The sequence below is a fragment of the Myripristis murdjan genome, chromosome 11 (assembly GCF_902150065.1).
Source record: "Myripristis murdjan chromosome 11, fMyrMur1.1, whole genome shotgun sequence".
NCBI classification, from domain to species: Eukaryota; Metazoa; Chordata; class Actinopteri; order Holocentriformes; family Holocentridae; genus Myripristis; species Myripristis murdjan.
This window is the reverse complement of record NC_043990.1, coordinates 3,623,218-3,643,547: the sequence shown is the minus strand read 5'-3', so window position 1 is coordinate 3,643,547 and position 20,330 is coordinate 3,623,218. Positions and strand designations below refer to the sequence as shown.

The 20,330-nt window shown below is 46.4% G+C and overlaps 1 protein-coding gene across 2 annotated transcripts in view; it reads left to right on the top strand.

Moving 5' to 3' along the window:
- The window catches only part of enpp2l (ectonucleotide pyrophosphatase/phosphodiesterase 2-like), a 74,373-nt gene that overhangs the window by 22,960 nt on the left and 31,083 nt on the right, over positions 1–20,330 (top strand). For both annotated transcript variants that reach the window (XM_030063841.1, XM_030063840.1), the window contains exons 14-23: positions 1,749–1,780; positions 2,008–2,135; positions 2,428–2,506; positions 4,334–4,421; positions 4,624–4,805; positions 4,889–4,949; positions 5,497–5,636; positions 9,989–10,130; positions 10,349–10,426; positions 19,366–19,498. In XM_030063841.1, the coding sequence (XP_029919701.1) occupies positions 1,749–1,780; positions 2,008–2,135; positions 2,428–2,506; positions 4,334–4,421; positions 4,624–4,805; positions 4,889–4,949; positions 5,497–5,636; positions 9,989–10,130; positions 10,349–10,426; positions 19,366–19,498 (1,063 nt within the window). The remainder of the gene's footprint in view (positions 1–1,748; positions 1,781–2,007; positions 2,136–2,427; positions 2,507–4,333; positions 4,422–4,623; positions 4,806–4,888; positions 4,950–5,496; positions 5,637–9,988; positions 10,131–10,348; positions 10,427–19,365; positions 19,499–20,330) is intronic.

Below are 20,330 nucleotides of genomic sequence, written 5' to 3'. Positions count from 1 at the left end.
CACGAGACGTGACGGTTATTTAGGAATGACAACCGTACATCTTGCAAATGACAGCGGTAATGTGAATGAATAAAATAACATTTCACCGAGGTGTGTTTTGGAAACTCGGCCGGAGACAGCTGTGACGTTGCGGGGTGTTCCGATTGGAGTAAATTCATGAAGTGAAGTTCCTTATTAGTCCAGTAATTTTAGGCCAAAATTGGGGTCAACCTAGGACAAATTGCAAGAGAAGCAAACTCAACTGGTTTTGTATCCTCAGTTTGTCCTGAGTGAGGGGAAAAAAAGTCCCAAGGAATCCCATTGGTGGAAAGTTTTGAAAATCACCTATTTATGACCACATATTACCAAAAAACACTGTTTTTAACACACAGGGGAAAGGGGTTCAACATTTTACTTTCAGATATCACTATAAAAATTCACAAGTTGATTACACACACAAAGACAAGAAAAAAAGTCAATTACAAGTTCTTTGAATTATTCTGTTTCACATGCATATCACACATTATCTGATTTGATATGCGCTAATAAGGAATATAAGGAATAAATAACGAGACATTTAAACAGTGAATTAAAAGGTTATTATATATATATAGTAACCTTGAATTAAAAGGTTACTATATAACAGTGAATTAAAAGGACTGGACTATAAGCCGGCGCTACCTGTGCAGGGAGTAGGGAGCTCTGTCGCAGTGCACTGTGGATCGGAACTCAGCTATCACCATTTTTTATAACACTACTAGAAAAAAAAAAAAAAAAAAAAAACCTTGCATTTTAGTTTTCAGCCTTGGGGTTGCTTTGCGGTTGCTGGGCCACGTTTTGGTGTTGCTATAGCAACTGCAAGCAACCCCTGGCCACGCGCCTGGGTATTTGTCCCCTTTAACTCCCTGAGAGCTGCGCCCAGGAATATGACCCCTCTGCACCGCAGTTTTTACAGTTTTATATTTTTGATTATCTCTTATTTATATTTCATTTTAGTTTTCAATTCAGGTTAGTTAACCCTTTGGTGCATAGCGGTCACTACAGTGGACAGCTGTTTAAAGTCATTTTCTCCTAAATGCAGTGGTTTCTGCAGTGGAATTGCATATCAGCTGTTAGAGTGCTCTCTGCTGCTCCCCTCCATTGAGGTTTATGCAGAGACTGTCAGTTCTTGTTGCTGAAAACATGTTAATACGAGTATCATGACATGGTAATACCAGTCCTGCATCCTTAAAGAAGTATGGAGACTCACAGAAGAGTTCATGCCCTAAGAAGAGTAAAAAAACATCAGAAAAAAATCTGGACTCAGGATTTCATAATTCATGCATCAGAGGGTTAATTCAGTGTGTTTCCAGAGTGTGTTTGCTCGTTTCAGTTTGGTTTTGATTGACTGAAAATCTTTAGTTTGAGCTGAGTTTTTCTTAGTGTTAGTGGAGGGTTTTTTTTTTTTTTTTGTAATCTGGGCGGTGTTTGTCAGAATAAAGACAGAGACTAAAACTGAAGACATTCTCTGTATATTTTTTTTTCATTTTATTTAGTTAGCAAGTAAGTGCACAATATCGTTTCAGTTCGTTTTTCAGGTTTTTTTTTTTTTTTTTTTAAGTCTAGCTTCTGTTTTTATTTCAGTTAAGTAAAATGTTTGCTTCACACCGAGTTTTAGTTTTTAGTTTAGTGTCAGTCAGGTTTAGTTAATTTAATGTTAGTTAACTATAACAACTTTGTGTGGTTTTCATTCTCTTGCTGATGATCATAACATGTGTTTCCTTTTCCAGATGATCCAAAAGTAGTGGTTGCAAACCTCACGGTGAGTACACACACACACTCACACACACACACACACACACACAATCCCTGTCATAATCACAGTAAATGTATTAAGCAGATCTGGGTCATAGAGTTTTTTTTCTCCTGTCAGTTCTGTGGCTGTCCAGTGCGAGTGTGTGTGTGTGTGTGTGTGTGTGTGTGTGTGTGTGTGTGTGTGTGTGTGTGGTCGGGTCGTTCACCTCGTGTCGCTCCCTGTCGTTGCCTCAGTGTAAAATGCCGACGCAGCACTTCAAGCCGTACCTGAAGCAGCACCTCCCCAAGCGGCTTCACTACGCCAACAACCGGCGCATCGAGGACGTGCACCTGCTCATGGAGAGGAAGTGGCACATCGCCAGGTGAGCACGCACACACACACACACACACACACACACACTATATACATATATTTATGTACATTTAATATTAACGTGATTCCCATAAAAAAAAAAAAAACACATTACTGACACTGCAGTTCACATCGTTCTCCAGCAGGGGGAGCCCTCCATCACTCCACATGCTGTATGCTAAAGAGTTGGCGCTGAAGCTATCTCTCTTGCATACAGTTCAATGCATGGGACCCTTGGGTGATTTGTAAATATTAATTATTGGTGTTATCGGTGAAATGTGATGTTTTTAAATGCGTTCCAGGAAAATGCCCGAAGTGAAGAGGACGAGGTGCGGCTTCTTTGGCGACCACGGCTTCGACAACAAGATCACCAGCATGAGGGTAACCTGCTCTATTGGACTCTATTGTATTCTATTGTATTCAATTGAACTGCTCTCCATGCTTTAGTAGGGTTGGATGATTCTGACACAGTCAAACATCACGATATTTTATACCGAACACCTCGATAATGTGACAATATTCTGGAGATGAGTATTTTTGTTTTTATAAGATGTTTACACACACAAAAGGACTTTTCTCAGTGACATGTAATCAGTTATTATTTTGTGTTGATAAAACAAATGTTTACTTTACTCATGTAGGCTGATAAATTCAGAAAATTGTGATCCCAGACGATATGAAGCGTCACGTCGTTCATGTTAGTGTAGCACAGTTCAGGTCAGTCTCCTCTCCGGTGTGAGTTAAACTCCCCGTCCTATTTGCCCAAGTGAAAGTGATAATCGGCTGTAAAGTATGAACCGTTCAACACAACTTACCCTGAGCTTCGGCACTGAGGTGCGACAGTCGTTCTTCACTCTGATTTCACCGCCGTTTCTAAGAGATCGACTTTATTCCCAATGCCGATGCAGAGGAACTACATTACCCATAAGCCCTTAACCAAGTTCTACCAATCAGAGAGCTGTTACCATGGCGAAAGGAACGTCGTTGGGTGTGTCTGAAAGTCTCAACGGAAAACCTTTCGTGCTCTCTGGTTCTACCAAGAACCATCAGCCTCTGGAGAACCTCTTTATTTAGGGGCTGGTTCCTCACACACTTTCTGTGGTTCTTTAAAGTGCTAAAGGTTCTTCATGTTTATTGGAGTTATTTGGTGGCGGCAGCAGCTAACAATTCTTTTCCTTGTGGATTAATGTGCAGATTATTTCCTCAGTGAATGGATTAATGTGCAGAATATTTCCTCAGTGAATGGATTAATGTCTCGCTCTATAAACCATCAGAAAACATTTTTAATAGCTCGTCTGGAACCCAGTGAAGGAACAAGGAACGTGGAGAACCGGCCAACAACACGTTCATGTTGGTTTTCAACCTGCACACAGTCATCTGATTTAAAACACTCAGAGAAGCTTTTATTGTGAAAAATTATTAAAGAAGCGGTTCTTCACTGAAACACGTGGGTCCACAAAAAATGTTTTTTCTATGGCATCACTCTGAAGAACCATTTTTGGTTCCAGGTAGCACCTTTATTTTTCTGTGTGCAGCAGGGGTTAAAATACGATATGTACACAGTTGGGTTCCTTGCCCTTTTGCAATAAATATATATTTTTTATCAGAATCAGTTTAAATCATGTTGTGATCCGTCTGGTTGGGGTTTGCCGCCACTTCAGGCTGGAACGTTCTTGAAATACTGATTTTTCAAAAAGTCCACGGGAGAAATGAATTTATAGCCACAGTGTCCTGAAAATAATCTGATTTAACCACAAGGATCTTTGCTGATATGCTCATATGTTGTATAATGTACACCATGACAGGACTCAAACTGGAAACAGTTTACTGTATGATGGAGATCTGAGATGATGGATTGAGGGTCTGGAGGGGAAGAGTGAGGGATGAAGGGATGGAGGGAGAAAGTTAAAGTGGTGACGGAGGGCAGAATGGAGGGGTGGAGGAGTGCGATGACAGAAAACAGAGACGAGGTTGGGTTTGTCTGAGACTTTTTGTGCGGAAACGGGACGAGCTCCAGGCGTGGACTCTGCTCCTGAACTTTGTTCTAAAACTTCATTTAAGACACAAACAGTCACTTTGTTTAGCTGCTGCTCACAAGCCTGTAGTCATTATCATTCAATTCTCACCAGCCGAGTAATAACAGATGGATTGAATGTCTGCATGCCCGTGTGTGACGCCGTGTGTCATGTCGTGTCTCTCGCCGTCCAGACGATCTTCATGGGCCACGGACCAAACTTCAAGTTCCAGAAAGAAGTGCCGGCATTTGAAAACATCGAACTCTACAACGTTATGTGTGGTGAGAGCCGCTTGTAACGTGAATAACTGGAAACTCACATTTGTTCACACAACATCACTTGAATTAAGAAAGCTTCCAGACATTTAATTTTTTCATCTGTGAGCCAAACACAGTGCAAAGAATTTCAGGTTGTTTTCTGGGTGTTTTGGATCCTCGCCATCCTCCGCCTCTCTCTCTCTCTCTCTCTCTCTCTCTCTCTCAGATCTGCTGGGTTTGACGCCGGTGCCCAACAACGGGACGCACGGCAGCCTGAACGACATGCTGCGCCAGCCGCCGTTCCAGCCCAGCATGCCGGAGGAAGTGACGCCGCCGTCGCCCGCGTCCGACCCCGAGGCCGCCGCCGCCGCCATGACGCACGACCTGGGCTGCAGCTGCGAAGACGAGGTCAGTGCCGGGAAATTCAAATCCAGAGTTTTTGGTTCTGCCTCGGCATCATCGGAATAGCTTCCTGCTGTCTGTCTCTGCAGAACAAAGTGGAGGAAGGGATCGCCGCCTTCAGCCCCGCCCCCGATGGACTTTACGCCTACAGTAGGTTTCTGCTCGGCTACTCTCCTGCCATGCATAAAAACTCCAGGAGGTTCAAGGTTTTTTTTTTTTTTTTTCATTTCTAAGACACAGCTCTTGAAAAATTTCCTGAATTTCCCAAAAGTCCCAAAACACAAACGCAAAACTGTTCACTCGTCTTCACATGATGAACTCACCATAAAGACACAGGTCATGCCTAAAATCAGCATGTTCTGTACTGTAGTACAATATATTTAAAATGGGACGGAAAATATAAAAAACTGTAAACATATGAAGCTGACAAAGACGACAGAGAACAGCAAAATCATTTACACTTTGTTAAAATTATAAACTGATGGCAAAAAGCAAACAATAAGCAAGCAAATGACATTTATTGTCTACATTTACTCATTTACTGTGTCGACACATTTTCTCTACATTATTTTGTTACTTTAGGTCATTTTATAAGCACACGGTATCATTTAATTTTTTTCTAGAGTCTAGTTTTTATTTCTGTGTCAGTTTAATCCGGTGTTAGTTGTTGGGTGTAACCGTGGTAACCGTCCCGCAGACAGCAGCCTCCTGCCGTTCGGACGTCCCGCCGTGCTGTTCGCCACGCGCTACAGCCTCCTGCACCACGTCGAGTTCGTCAGCGGCTACAGCAAAGAGCTGGCCATGCCGCTGTGGAGCGCCTACACACTGCCACGCCAGGTACACACACACACACACACACACACACACAGGTGTACTGACTGCATCACCTGTGTTCTTCTTTTTATTTAAAACATTTTCCAGATGCATATTTACGTCGGTGTACCAGGGTCACTACAAGAAGAAAGAAAATTTCTGAGCAGGGGGAAAAAAACAGAATTTTCTAGATTAAAGTCTTAAATTTACAAGAAAACAACTTGGATATTTTCTGAGATTCTCTGAGAAATTTATGAGAAGAAAATGAAAAAATTCTGAGATTATAGAGTCACAGCTTGGCAAGGAAACAGTCAGAAATTCTGAGGTTAAAATTGGAAAAATTATAAGAAAAAAACTCACAAATTTATGAGAAAAAATTCTGATACACACCTGATGCATGGCAAGCAGCAGCAGAGGCAACACATGAGGAGCCACAGACCAAAAAAAAGGTAAAATAAAAAGAATTTTTCCGAGTTTTTTTCTTGCAAATTTACAACTTTAATCTCAGAAATGCTGAGTTTTTTCTCAGAATATCAGCCCACTCCCCCGGCGCCGTAATGACCCTCCTCCCCTCAGCGGCCCTAACCCGCTGTCGTACGTGTTAAACAGAAATGCCGACAAAAAGCATAAAAAATCTGTGTAATAAGAAGAGCTGCTCCTCACAGTTCCATCAGTTTTTGCTGAAGTGATCAATGATTTCATGTAGAAAAATGTGAAAAGTGATTTTGTCTTCAAACGTCTTCCTCCGTCTGAGCAGCAGCCAAAAAAACATCAAAGTAATTAATTTGATAAAGATATGAGCGGAGAAGAGGAAGACATTCTGAGTGTCTGAAGCTGGAATCAGACGATGTTCGGTGTTTTTTTTTTTTTTTTTTAACCCTCGCGGTCCCCCGGGCGCGGCGGCTCCGCGGAGAGCCGAGTCGCAGTCCGGGCAGCGCAGCACGGAGCAATCCCTGCACAGGCCCAGGCCGCACGCCACGCAGCGAGAGGTGGTCTTCCTGTCGGCTCCCGGGGGGCACGCCCCGCACCTGACCCTGCGCCCCGCGGGGGTGCGGTTCCCGGGTCCGGAGGCGCGGTCCCGGGGCGGCATCAGAGCGGCCCTCCCCCTGGCCTCCCCGCGGGCCTGCCTGACCATGAGAGCGGCCGCGGGGGCCCTGGGCAGCCGGGCCCTGCGGCAGAGCAGCGGGGCCACCATGTCCCGTCCGACCCGCTCGAGGAAGAGCCTGCGTGAGTCGCGGCGTCCCGAGGCCCAGCCGGGCCTCATCTCCCTCCACAGCACCAGGGCGTTGTAGGCGGACACGTCCAGCACGTTGTGGAAGAGGGCCACGGGCCAGCGGCGGGTGGCCCTCCGGCAGCTGTAGGCGGCCACCAGTTTGTCCAGGTTGTCCACGCCGCCCTTGTTCTCGTTGTAGGCCAGCACGGCCAGCGGCTTGCGCTGGCGGGCTCCCTCGTCCACGCGGGGCGGCCCGTGCGCGGTGGTGAGCACGAGCACGCTCCTGTCCTTCTTGGCGGCGTAGCAGACCAGCGTGGCCTCGCGGGTGAAGGCGAACGCGGAGGCGAAGGGCTCCATGCCTCCTTTGGTGGGGGGCCTGCCCCGGCCGCGCCGGGCCGGGGGAGCCTCGCCCCTGCGCCGGGCGGCGAGGAAGGCGGTCCTGAGCCTGAGCTCGAGGGGGCGGGCGGGCAGCTCGGGCCTGTTCCTGCGCACGGTGCCCACCAGCCTGAGGTCCCGCTCCCTCAGCAGCCGCAGGGCCAGGGGCAGCGAGGTGAAGAAGTTGTCGCAGGTGACGGTGCGGCCCCGCATGCCCTCGGTCAGCTCGGCGACCACGCGCTCGCCCAGGGAGCAGCGGCCGGGCCCCGTCAGGTCCTCCCCGCTCCTGCCCGCGTACAGGCTCATGGCGCAGGCGTAGCTGGACCTGGCGTCGCAGGCCACCCAGATCTTGAGGCCGTACCGGGCGGGCTTGCTGGGCATGTACTGCCTGAAGGAGCAGCGACCTGAGAGGGGAGGAGAGGGGAGGGGAGGAGAGGAGAGTTAGAACCGAGAGGCTTAGAGACGTTTACGCTCGAGACGGGCGATGAGAAGAGAGGAGACGAGACGAGAGGAGAGGAGAGGAGAGAAAGGGAGGGGAGAGACGAATCGGGAGGGGAGGGGAGGGGAGGACTAGAGAGTTATGACGACCGAGAGGCTTAGAGACGTTTACGCTTGAAACATTCGAGGCGGAGAGAAGGAGGAGAGGAGAGGAGAGGAGAGGAGAGGACAGGAGAAGAGAAGAGAAGAGAAGACGAGAGGGGAAACGGAGAGACGGCTCCTACCTCTGAAGGGCACCAGCTGCTCGTCCACCGTCACGTGGGGGCCCGGGTCGTACAGCAGGGGCAGCCTGGCGGTCCACGCGTCCCACAGCTCCCTCACGGCCGCGAGCCTGTCTCCCCCGGCCGCCTCCGCTCTCTCCCTCCTGGTGGCCCTGTCGTCGAAGCGCAGCGCGGCCGACAGCCGGAAGAACCTCTTGAGGGGCATGGCGGCCCTGAACAGGGGCCTGCCGCAGTCGCGGTCCCACAGGCTGCGGCAGGCCTCCCCTTTGGACCTGTACACCCCCGAGAGCAGCAGCAGGCCCACGTAGCCCAGCAGCTCCGTCTCGTCCGCGTCCCTCCACTCGTCTCCCTCGAGGTCGTCTTCCCCCTCGCTCCCGCTCCCGCTCTCGCTCGCCTCGTCTCCTTCTCCCTCTCCCTCTCCCTCTCCCTCTCCCTCCGCGCCGCTCTCGCTCGTCTCGCTCCCTTCTCCTTCCCTTCCCCCTCCCGCTTCCCCTTCCCCTTCCCCGCTCTCCTCCTCCTCCTCCTCCTCCTCCTCCTCGTCAGGAGCCTTCCGAGCGCGGGCCCTGAGACGACCCTCCCTGTTGGTGTGGGCCAGGACGGACGAGAGGATGGCCGGGGTGAGGAACGCGCGCACCGCCGACGCGGGGTCCGCGCACAGCCTCCGGGCCAGGGCGGTGGGGCCCCTCGGCCCCGACAGGCTGATCCTGCCCGGGTCCGCTCGAACGCGGGGGTCCAGGGACCAGGTCGTGTTGCCGTCCCTGGAGGGCAGCTCCTCCTCCTCCTCCTCCTCCTCCTCCTCCTCCTCCTCCTCCTCCTCCTGTTCCTCCTCCTCCTGTTCCGCCCCCTCAGCCTCCCCCTCACCCCGCTCCTGTCCCGCCGACTCCGGGGAGAAGCCCCGCCCCCCTCGGCCAGCTGGGCCTCGCTTAAGCCTCTCCCCGGAGCCCCTACGGCTCCCGGGTCTTTTTGACCCACCCGGGGCGCCGCGAGGGTTAACCTCATAAATGCCGACATTTTCTGAAATAACAGAATTCCATGATTACAGTCGATAATCAGACTGAGCCGTGTAGAAACAGTTTTCCTACAGAACACCGGGCCTCGGATGTTGTTTGAGTTTGCTGGTCGGATTCTACACAGGATGTTTATTTAAAAAAGGAGACAAACTTAAAAAAATATTTTCCAATATATATATGTATATTTTTGTTGATCGAGGTAATTGATCGGTCACTGAACACGACACTCGGTGAGAGCTCGGTGTTTTGGAGGCTGAGAGGAGAAAGGCTCTTTGGTTTGGCTTCATCCGGCTGCTGGGCTGTAAAAACTGCAGCGCCGCACGCTCAAAACAACAACAACAACACACACACACACACACACACACACACACTAATAAACACACACACACACTCAGCCTCTTACGCGGCAACACACCTGTTTGTTTGGTTTATGAGGTGCAGCTGGACTGTAAACAAACACACACACACACACACACACACACACACACACACGGACACACAGACACACACACACATACACACACACACACACACACATTTTTATACTGTTTTATTTTTCTTCTTTCTTTCTTTCCAGCCTGTTTCACCTTCCTCACACACTCCCTCCTCCTCCCCCCTCTCTCTCTCTCTCTCTCTCTCTCTCTTCCTCATCATCTTCCTCTTCCTCTCACTCGTCCATTCCACATTTGAGGTTTGTCTGACATCAGTTCAACATCGGCTTCACAGTTTTTCCATTTTTTTCTAAGGTAGAAGGTAAATCTGTATTTTTTTTTTCTCTCTGATAATCAGTCGTAGTTAGTTTTAGCGTCTGCGGTGTGTGTGTGTGTGGACAGGTAATGTAAAGTTGGACCAGCGAGGACAAACACACACACAGGAAGTGATGCTACACAGGTGGAGAACAAATGAGGATTAAACTAAAACTTCTAAAGATTTAAAGTTTAAAAACAGTTTCAAGTTATTTTTTTTACCACATCACAACACGTCAGTGTTGTTCAGCCTCACACTGTTTTCCTGCTGTGTGTGTGTGTGTGTGTGTGTGTGTGTGTGTGTGTGTGTCAGGAGGAGCTGACCCCCGTCCCGGAGGTCTCCGCCGGCGGGCCGTGTGTGCGAGCCGACCCCCGCGTGTCAGCGGAGCACAGCCAGAGCTGCAGCGCCTACAGCCAGAGCAGCCAGCTCACCTACGGCTTCCTGTTCCCCCCAGGTAGGCCCCGCCCACCTGGGGGGAACAGGTGCTCTTTTTCATTGATGCAGATCTGCCAACCGATGGATTTAATTTTGTGCTGATTTTGCTGATTTTGTGAATTCACGGAAGAAAAGTAATTGGCTTTTTTGACGTTTTAAATCTGTGTGTGTGTGTGTGTGTGTGTGTGTGTGTGTGTGTGTGTGTGTGTGTGTGTGTGTGTGTGTGTGTGTGCGCAGAGCTGGCCACGTCTCCTGAGTCGAGGTTCGATGCATCACTCATCACCAACACCGTCCCCATGTTCCCCGCTTTCAAGAGTGAGTGCTGCTCCTTCCTTGCCTTTTTTTGACCTTTGACCTTGGACAAGCCTTTTTTTTTTTTTTTTTTTTGGTTCAGGTTTTTTCTGAAATTATTTTGAAAAGTGAGTTTAATCTACTCTAATCTACCTCCCGAGTGACTGGACTCTGCAGACGGGTCATGTGTTTTTTTGTTTTGTTTGTTTTGTTTTGTTTGTTTGTTTTTGGGACAGCAGCTGAGAGGACTTTTGTCCCTCCTCTGCCTCCGTACGGCGGCGTCTGGTCACATGAGGGAAGGCAGAGGAGCAGATGATGTCAGTGTGAGAGAGAACGGCCTGACACCCATTGTTCCTGCAGGGCCGGGACACACACACACACGCACACACACACACACACACACACACACACACATCGAAACAGTCTCAGATTACTGCAGATGAGCAGTGATCATCAGTTTCAGATTATTGTCCTTTTCGTTGCGTTTTAAAGTGTAGCTCCCCCTGGTGACCGTGTGAGGAACATCAGCAACCATGTTTGTTTTTAAGTGGCTGACATTTCGTAACCCTAACCATCACGACTGACCCTAACCCCGACCTGTCCTCACTTTAATCCTCCTGTTATGTTCAAATTCCCAAACATCTTTTATGTTTGGGCTCAGTTTTACCCCAGCAGTTTAAACCTCCACAAAATTATTATTATATCATAATTAAAATGTTTTACCAAAGTTTATGTGTCAAGTACTTTATGTTTCTTTGTTGACGACCTAAATAGCCCTTTAAATAAAACATAACCCCCCACCTCCACTTATACATCCAGTATTCCTATTACACCACTATGGAAAAATATGCAAATCACCATAAAATCTCACTGATTCACCTAAAATTGGAAAGAAATATTAATTTTTGGCGTTTTAATGGCTTTATATTATTTCTAAGTACAGATTTTTGTTATTTATAACTGATGCGTTACAAAAGCTGTGTCCCAATTCAGGGTCTGCATCCTTCGAAGTCGGCATGTGAAGGCCAGTTACGTCACAACACTGTGTGAAGGCCTGTCCCAATTCATCCAAAGTCCAAGAATCCTTCAAATTCGCACTTCAAAGTCGTCCTCCTTTTCAACCGTTGGTAGTCGATTCGGAGAATGCACTGCGACTATCCTTCTCGGGCTCCCGTATCCCAAGATGCTTTGCGTGCTGCTGCTCAGTCTAAAAAAGTTAACTGAAATGGTGACAGCGGCACCTAAATTCAGATTTCACTATTGGAAAATATTCGGTTTTTACTCATTTGAACGTCCAACCCCATATATGTTAAACCAAAACCCCTTTCTTTACTGTTCTGTCTTGTCTGACGGAAAGAAACGTTATATTTCGGTCTCCGGAGTTTGTTGTCATGGGAACGGCGGTTACCCGACCAGGAAATATTCCTAAGGCTAGACCGTCCCATTTGGTTGACGTGGAGGACGCGTCGTCCAAAGTCGGGGTCCTCCGAAGGCCGCGGACTTCCTGTTACATTAGGAAAACTCAAATATGAAGCAAAAAAAATTATGTTAATCCTTTATTTAGAGATTTATTTAGTTAAACAATGGCTGGGGTCAAATTGAGCCCAAACATAATAGGAGGGTTTTAATCACGTGTCAGTGAGCTAACAGCTATCGGTAAACGTTAGCTCACTAGCTAGCTCGCTCAGGAAACGCTCCTGTGGCTCGACTTTCCCTCAGATGCCACGAGTTCACATCCAAGCTAAAGAAATATTTGTTTTAGGGAGCTAACATTATCTAACCTTAACCCTGACCGTTTCCTAACCCTAACCGTGACGACTAACCTCTCCCCAACCTTAACAATGACCTTTTCCTAACCTTTGCCAAGTCGTTTTAGGGGCTAGCTCGATAGCAAGCGAGCTAACTCTTCATGGCAAACATTACTAGTTCACTTGCTAAGGAAACGCTCCTGTGGGTCGTACGCTATGGGAGCGACTTGAGCATTTTTTTTTGTTTTTTGCTAATATTGGCCAGCTAACATTAGTTAATGTTTCCTAACCTTAACCAAGTAGTTTAGCGGCTAACGAGATCGATAGCAGGCTGACGCTCATTAGCAAACGTTAGCTCGGTAGCTGGTAAGCTCGCTCGCTCGGGAAACGCTCCTGTTGGTCGTATCAGACGGTTAGAACAAACGACGTATGTGGTCATGTGTGTCAGAGGATGTGTTACTTTCAATATTTTGATTGACTGATTGATTAATCTCTGTTACTATTTGATGAATCGATAAATGGTTTAGAGTAGGGTTTCTCAACGGGGGCGTTCAAAGAAGGTCGGGGGGCGTTGGAAACAATTCTTTTGACAGGGGGGCGTTGGTGGGTGTTGGGGGGCGTTGGGGATCTTTGAAAAAAATATAAAAATATATATGTAAATATTTAATATAAAAGCCTTTATTATATAACACCTAAAGATTCATACATGGGTTGAAATATAGAATTAGGCGTACTTGCAAAAACCTGCCAGTTTACAGGAGTCTCTTTACCTCTGAGTTTCCAGCAGTTGATGATTTCTGTTTCGTACTTCATGCTGCATTTAGGAGAATGGGACATCGGAGCATCCTGTATTAAATGTCACCACCAGTATGGCTCTTCTCCAATAGCAGCGGAATTGGGGGGTTCGGGGCCTTTCGGGATTCCCGACAGGCCCTGAATCCCCCACGAGGTCTCGCGATGCTGTTGTCACCGGCGCGCAGTGCTTTTGGCTAGCAGCGAAGGTGGAGATTTCCCATGAAAAGACTTTCTAACTTGATATTTGAGGAACAAAAACGTATTATTAACTGGGAAATCAACACCAGGCCTCAAATCCAAAGGAAGTGAGGTCTTTTCAAACGGAATGGTACAAAAAGAAAGAGCGGGTTGTGTGGATGTAGTCAAGCTAGCAGGTTGTTGTTTTCCGAGTCTCCTTTGCTCGGCGGGTCGCGGCAGCGTCTGGCTGAGAGAGGCTGACTGCGACCTGCACAGCCTGCCGAGGCTCTGCTGGAGCACCAAACCTCCACAGCCCACATCCGAGGGGTGTACTACGAAGCTGGTTCAGTGGGTTAGCGAGGTATGTTGAGTCTAAAGCCAGGCTTTCCTGTATCACGAAGGTGGCTCTCTTTTAACCCGGCTAGATCACCATGGTAACTTATGCTTAACTCATAACCTGGTCCCGACCAGGTTATGAGTTAAGTTTAACCCCGCCCGGATATAAAAGCGGCGCTATCTCACCCAGGTGAAATCACAAAGTCATTTTTGCCCGGTGTTTGGTAACACATATGCGCAATGCAGGTCTACTATTAGTGGTGCACAGACTTAACGTTTGTTAGAAATATTCCGTTGTATCACAGACTTTGTTATAGTAGGCTACTTTTTTAAAGGTAACCCCTTTATATAATAACGGTGACCGTCACGGCATCCGAAGGTGCTGATTGGACGGGAGCAGCCCGTGGTGATTCAAACGCACTCCAAACGCCACTTATTCCCATTTAGAAAAAAAGATTTAACCAAACAAGGAGCAAACAAACATCAACCGAAATGGCTCCATAATTCAAGTTAAACTTCAAATATAACGAACAATTATCTGAAACTACTGACAAGGAGCTCTAAGCAGCGGAAATAGTGGTCAAAACTGTCATGTAACCATGGTAACCACCGCCTGCTCCGTCCGACACTGCTAGACTCACCCACACACCTTCAGTCACCTGACTTCACCTCAGGCTTTACCTCCAATTCCTAGGCAACACTCCCATAAGGCTACTGAAGTTACATATTTCTAAACTAAAATTCATAATACTGAATGAATATTGCAGCAATTATTTAAAATGGCTATAACAGTGACAGAATCCCCCTTTGTGCTTCCTTTGAAAGTAATCGCCAGCTCTCCTCTCTCGCCTTATTTGCGGCCACAGTGTTGCTCTTAGCGTTAATTTTATTTTTGAAATTTTCATAGCTTTCCATGAGGACAAGCTGCTCCTCTTGCGTGAAATATGCAGCCCGTAAACGGTCCATTTTTCACGGAAGTAGAATCATATGACGCCAAAACGCCCCCTTTTTCTGTGAACGCGCACAGAGCACAAAGCTGACAGCCGGGCTTAACAAACCTTGATGATAACCGCCGATTTGAAGAGTCACCATGGCAACGGGGAAGCGTCGGGCTGCGTTTTTCACCCCAGCTGAATTGGAAATCTTAATGCATTCATACAGCGAGTTTGAAAAAAAAGTGCAGCACCGCTGCAGCGGCAAAGGAGAGGGAGATGGCGTGGGAGAACACTGCTGCTCGGGTCAGTGCGTAAGTTTAAATGGAGTCCGTTGCAATCACAATAATATTTCTGGGGAAAACTGCTTGAATGGTTGCCTATTAATTTATTTCATTTAGGTACAATCCCGCGGGGGAGAAGCGCACTTGGCAGCAGTTTAAGATGAAATATAAAAACATTGTTCAAACAGGTAAGACCTCAGCATAAACATCTATGCGCGGTCACCATCTCCCGACGAAAATTTAATTCTCTGCGCAGTAACACTGCACCTTCATCCACGGGATCGTTGTCGAAAGGACATGCCATGTTCGCCACCTAACTACTAATGGACTTCTAATAAAGGCCTACTGACTGTTTTTTGTTTTTTTTTTTTTAATTATTATTACGGCAGAACTAATATGCCACGCCAAAACTCGCCTGCTGACTGAGGCTACGTTTACACGTACACGGGTATTTTTTAAAAACGGAGACATTAACCTTCGTTTGTGCCCTTCGTTTACATGCAAACGGCGAATTCGCCTCTGAAAACGATTCTTTCTAAAAAAAACTCCGGCCAAAGTGGAGATTAAGGAAAACTCCTGTTTCGCGTTTGCATGTAAACTGAGAAAAACGGAGAAATACAGAGTTTTAGGCAGCCGACGTCACATTATGCGCCAAAAGTGCACGCAATGTTTACATTTGGCTATGGTGATCATAGACATGATATACTTATATTATGTCTATGATGGTGATGATCATGGATGCATTCACAGTAGCAGTCGCATTTCTGTTGGTGCAGACACTTTCCATATGTTTGCATTTGCAATATAGCTGCTTTTTTTTTTTTTTTTTTTTTTTTTTTATAGCGAGGAGCAGGGATGAATAAGGGCTCAGAGGTCAGTCTCCTCCCTCCAACACAAAAAGCCAGTCCGCGGCACCGTCAGCATCACCGGTTTTGGGTCCGACCTGGGCAGACTGCTGTCAGGTTTGGCTTCTGATTGGCTTGCATGGCTTTCTCCTTCTTTCTACACCACCGCCCATAGGCTTGGGGTAGTTATGATGGCGCTCGACGGCGTATTTATGCGGGTTGATGTAAACGTAAATTTTTTTTGAAAACGATGCCGTGTGCACGATGTTATTTTGGAAAACGGAGGGAGGGAAATATTCGTTTATCAAAATACCCGACTACGTGTAAACGTAGCCTGAATGAATGAGGAAGTTTAATACCGCGTGTGGCTGAAAGAGGGCGGACACAGAGAGAAAGTCGAGGTTTCATGAGAAAAACCCTGGGCTGTAAATCCTGCAGAAATGCAGGTGAATGTTTGTCTCAGAAAATTAAGTGGCAGTAATTACGTGCGCACTATAATTCGCCGATGTCAATAAGTACATTTTTGACAGCGGCAGCTTGATTGACTTTGCAGTGGTTTTAATATTTTGAGTCAGGGCCGAAACCACCATTTCAGCACTGGGGGAGACAGATATGCCTGAACATTGAATTGCCAATATATTCCAGCAATATTTTTGGGGGACATTTTTGGAGTGCCTGAACATTGGGGGGGACTTGTACCTCTCAGTGTATATGGGGGTTACGGCCTTGTTTTGACTACCTAATATATTTTTGTATGCATGTGTATGTATGCGATTTAAGCTCTGGCTGATCCTGCCTACCCAGCCACGGACCTCACTGCGTGTTAATTCATGACATACATTGAAACGATAAGTCCAAAGCATTAATTTTAAAGACACCTCAATCGAGGTGATGGATTTGGGCATGTGTGTCTGAGTTAACAGTTTTTATACCGTACATGTTGCAATCTAGGGGCATGGATGAGGTGCACGGAATAGAGGCACTGTGAATGAGCCGAACACACAACATGGTACTTTTTGGCCCCCACTTCTTAATGGAATCTGGCGCTCCTGCGCTCTGCTTATGGCATATGTCCGCTATAAAAACCTCAACACTCAGGAGATGGCTGAAGAATTTATATTTGCCAGGTATTTGGTAACCGACACCCGGGGTCAGTCAATTTTTAATGCAGTGAATGCGTACTTGTAAGGGAGGACCGTCCCCATCACCAACAGCCGCGCTTGCGCCTCTGATGTTATCTCAGCCATGGTGGGCCGGTACCGCGGATTCACCTCTCTGCTACAAGAGTGGGCTCCGCAGGTCCGTACGGAGTACTGTGTCACTCAATGCCATAACCTTGTGGCCAAAGCAGTGAACACCGTATCCATTTGTACTTGTGTACTTCTGGCGGACTGTGGTTTTGGGTCACCCTCTTACATCTCGATGTGAAGAAGCTGGCATATAACCACCAAGCGGTGGGCTCTCACTAACGTTGCCATGGCGCGTCATGATGAGGCGTCGAGAAAACCCTCTACTAGGGCTCACAAAAATTGGCAGTTTTTTCTTTTGCTTTTTCCATAAATGAAAATTGGGCTGTCATAGGCTGTTCTAGTCTAGTAAATGTTGTAATGCTGTTCTTGTTCTCCGTTCTGAAATAAACCCTTTTTCCCCCATAATTCTGATTGGCTGCTGTTAAATCCAGTTTCTGATTGGCTGTGGATGGTAATTAAGCGACACCTCAATTAAGATTGTTAAAATTGTCAATTTGTAAAGAGCAGTTTTTTTTTAAATCAGAAAGAATACTAATTATAGCTACAAAACAAGATAATAATCAACATTAATATTAAGGAAAGATGACCAAACTACATGATATTTAATGGGGGGCGGTAAGCAACCTGGATGATGTACAGGGGGGCGCTGACCCGAAAAAGGTTGAGAACCACTGGTTTAGAGTGTAAAGTCTGAAAAATGAAGCCGTGCTGAGTGATCGGAGTCCAGAGTGATGTCTTCAAACGTCTTCCTGACTTTGTGTTCAGACAAAACGTGAAGCGAGTTTTGCAAGCTCTGCAAATGATACGATTTTGTCACATTCACATCATTTCCGAGGTGGAAATTTGTGTCTTTGCACTGACTTTGTATGTAACTGCGCCGCACGAAAAACTGACTACGTTTCATCTGAAAATGAAAGACCAAAGTATTGATTTTATGAAGAAACGAACAGAGAGGAAAAAGCAGATCGCCGTCCTCACAGCTGTTTTGAACTCTGTGTTTGTGCAGAAACGAAGGCAGGGAAACAGCTGGACTCACTCACGTTAACTTTTTATATTTCAGGCATTCGGCCAAAGGTCAAAGAGGTGGAAACCCTCCGAGCGCGGATCACTTTATCCTCAAACAGATCCGCGGCATGCCGTGTGGAAGCACTTTTGTTTTCCAGTCCATTTAAGGACGTACATCTTTTCCGTTAAAGTTTTATTTGGTCACTTTATGGGACTTTATTGTGACTCGTTTCCTTTCACCTCAAATAAAAATGCACTTTCAAAGCTTCACTTAATTGTTAATTATCCGGAAAAGTCCCAGCAGACTGCGGCGTGCGGTTATTAAATGAAATTAAGTGATGAACTAGGTTCAGCCGGGGGGGAAACTCTGAGAGCGGCTCACTTCAGAGTCTTAATTAACCCCTTAAAGCTCCTCTTAAGTCTCTTAAGACAAAAGCAAAACAAAATATTTAATTTCCCTGCAGCAGCACACAGTCTCCATCACTCTGATCAAAGCCAAGATGCTTTACTTCTGCAGAATCACATCAAACAGAACAGATCTGCATGCAGCTCAGTCACCGGGAGGAAATGTTGTGATTTTACGTTTCTGCAAACCAGAGATAAAGTACGCTGAAATGTTTTGTGTTGTAGTTTAAAGTGAGACAGAAACATCAGCTGGGACTTTGTTTCTGCAAGAGAGATCTGTGTTTGTTTCGTAGCGTTAAACAACACCTTTTCCTAACCTTAAGCACGTCGTTTGGTGGCTAACAAAGCTAATTAAAGTGGCTGAAGTCGCTAACGAGCTAACGTAGGCCGGTGTTTGCACATGCACAAACGTCTAAATGTTGATCTACAGCATATTTTTGGTTCAGAAACGCCAACATTTCCACTTATTTGTTGGTTTGCAGAAACATAAAATGGCAAGATTTTACTCTGGAGTCTCATGTCAATCAAGACCTGTGTTCATTTTTTTAACGTTAGCTAGTGATTATTAGTGAATGTCAGCTAACGTTTCCTAACTTGAACCACGACCTTGTCCTGACCTTAACCAAGTAGTTTTGGTGGCTAACGAAGCAAACCAGCGTGTTTCATGGCTGCAGAATCACGTCAAATAGAAAAGATTAGACGACAGAGAAGATGCGTGTTTGGTATCTTCAGATAGAGTTTCAAAATAAAGCTCTGTGAGTTCGAACCAGCGACCCCACCGACGAGGCCGGGAGGGTTGAAGATGTTCAGATTTGAGGAGGCAGAGCAGAATCACAACCAAACAGAATCAGAACCAGTTTGTTCACCAAGTTGGTAAAAAAAAAAAAAAAAAAAGTCAGAAATCTGTCTGGTGATACTGTAATATGCTAATATTCTCTCATTAAATTTAACTGTTTTCATAAACGAGGACAGACAGGAAATCAGAGTTTTCTTTCCATCTGAAACAGCTTTCTTTTCTTTCTTTTCTTTCTTTTCTTTCTTTTTTTCCTCTGAAGTCAGACGATGAAGTTATTTTAGAGTCTTCAGCTCTTTAAGCCAAACCTGGAAGTGGAAAGTTAAAATAATAAAAAATAAATAATAAATAATATCAGAGTAGTAATCAGAGGGTAATCGGCTGTGTGTGCAGGAGTGTGGAGCTTCCTGCAGGGGGCGCTGCTGCGACGCTACGCCGACGAGAACAACGGCGTGAACGTGCTGACCGGACCGGTGTTCGACCACGACTACGACGGCCTGAGGGACGCCAGCGACACCATCCAAGAGTAAGGGTCAAAGGTCACGCACAGGGTCACCGGGTCACCGGGCGACAGAATCACTTTATCACTGCAGTACTCTGTCTGTCTGTCTGTCTGTCTGTCTGTCTGTCTGTCTGCCTGTCTGTCTGTCTGACTGACTGTCTGTCTGACTGACTGTCTGTTTATCTGACTGACTGTCTGTGTCTGTCTGTCTGTCTGTCTGTCTGTCTGTCTGTCTATCTGACTGACTGTCTGTCTGTCTGTCTGTCTGACTGTCTGTCTGTCTGTCTGTCTGTCTGTCTGACTGTCTGTCTGTCTGACTGACTGACTGTCTGTCTGACTGACTGTCTGTCTATCTGACTGTCTGTTTATCTGACTGACTGTCTGTGTCTGTCTGTCTGTCTGTCTGTCTGTCTATCTGACTGACTGTCTGTCTGTCTGTCTGTCTGACTGTCTGTCTGTCTATCTGACTGACTGTCTGTCTGTCTGTCTGTCCGTCTGTCTATCTGACTGACTGTCTGTCTGTCTGTCTGTCTGTCTATCTGACTGACTGTCTGTCTGTCTGTCTGTCTGTCTATCTGACTGACTGTCTGTCTGACTGTCTGTCTGACTGAGTGACTGTCTGTCTGTCTGTCTGTCTGACTGTCTGTCTGTCTGTCTATCTGTCTGTATGTCTGTCTGTCTGACTGTCTGACTGACTGACTGTCTCTCTCTTGTCTTACTTTATGTCTTTCTTTTCTTACTGACTGACTCACTTTATTTTTTCTCTTTCTTTCTTTTCTTTTACTTTGTTTCTTTTCTTTCATTAATTTTCATGCTTCCTTTTCTTTCCTTCTTTGTTTCTTTCTTTTGTTTCTTT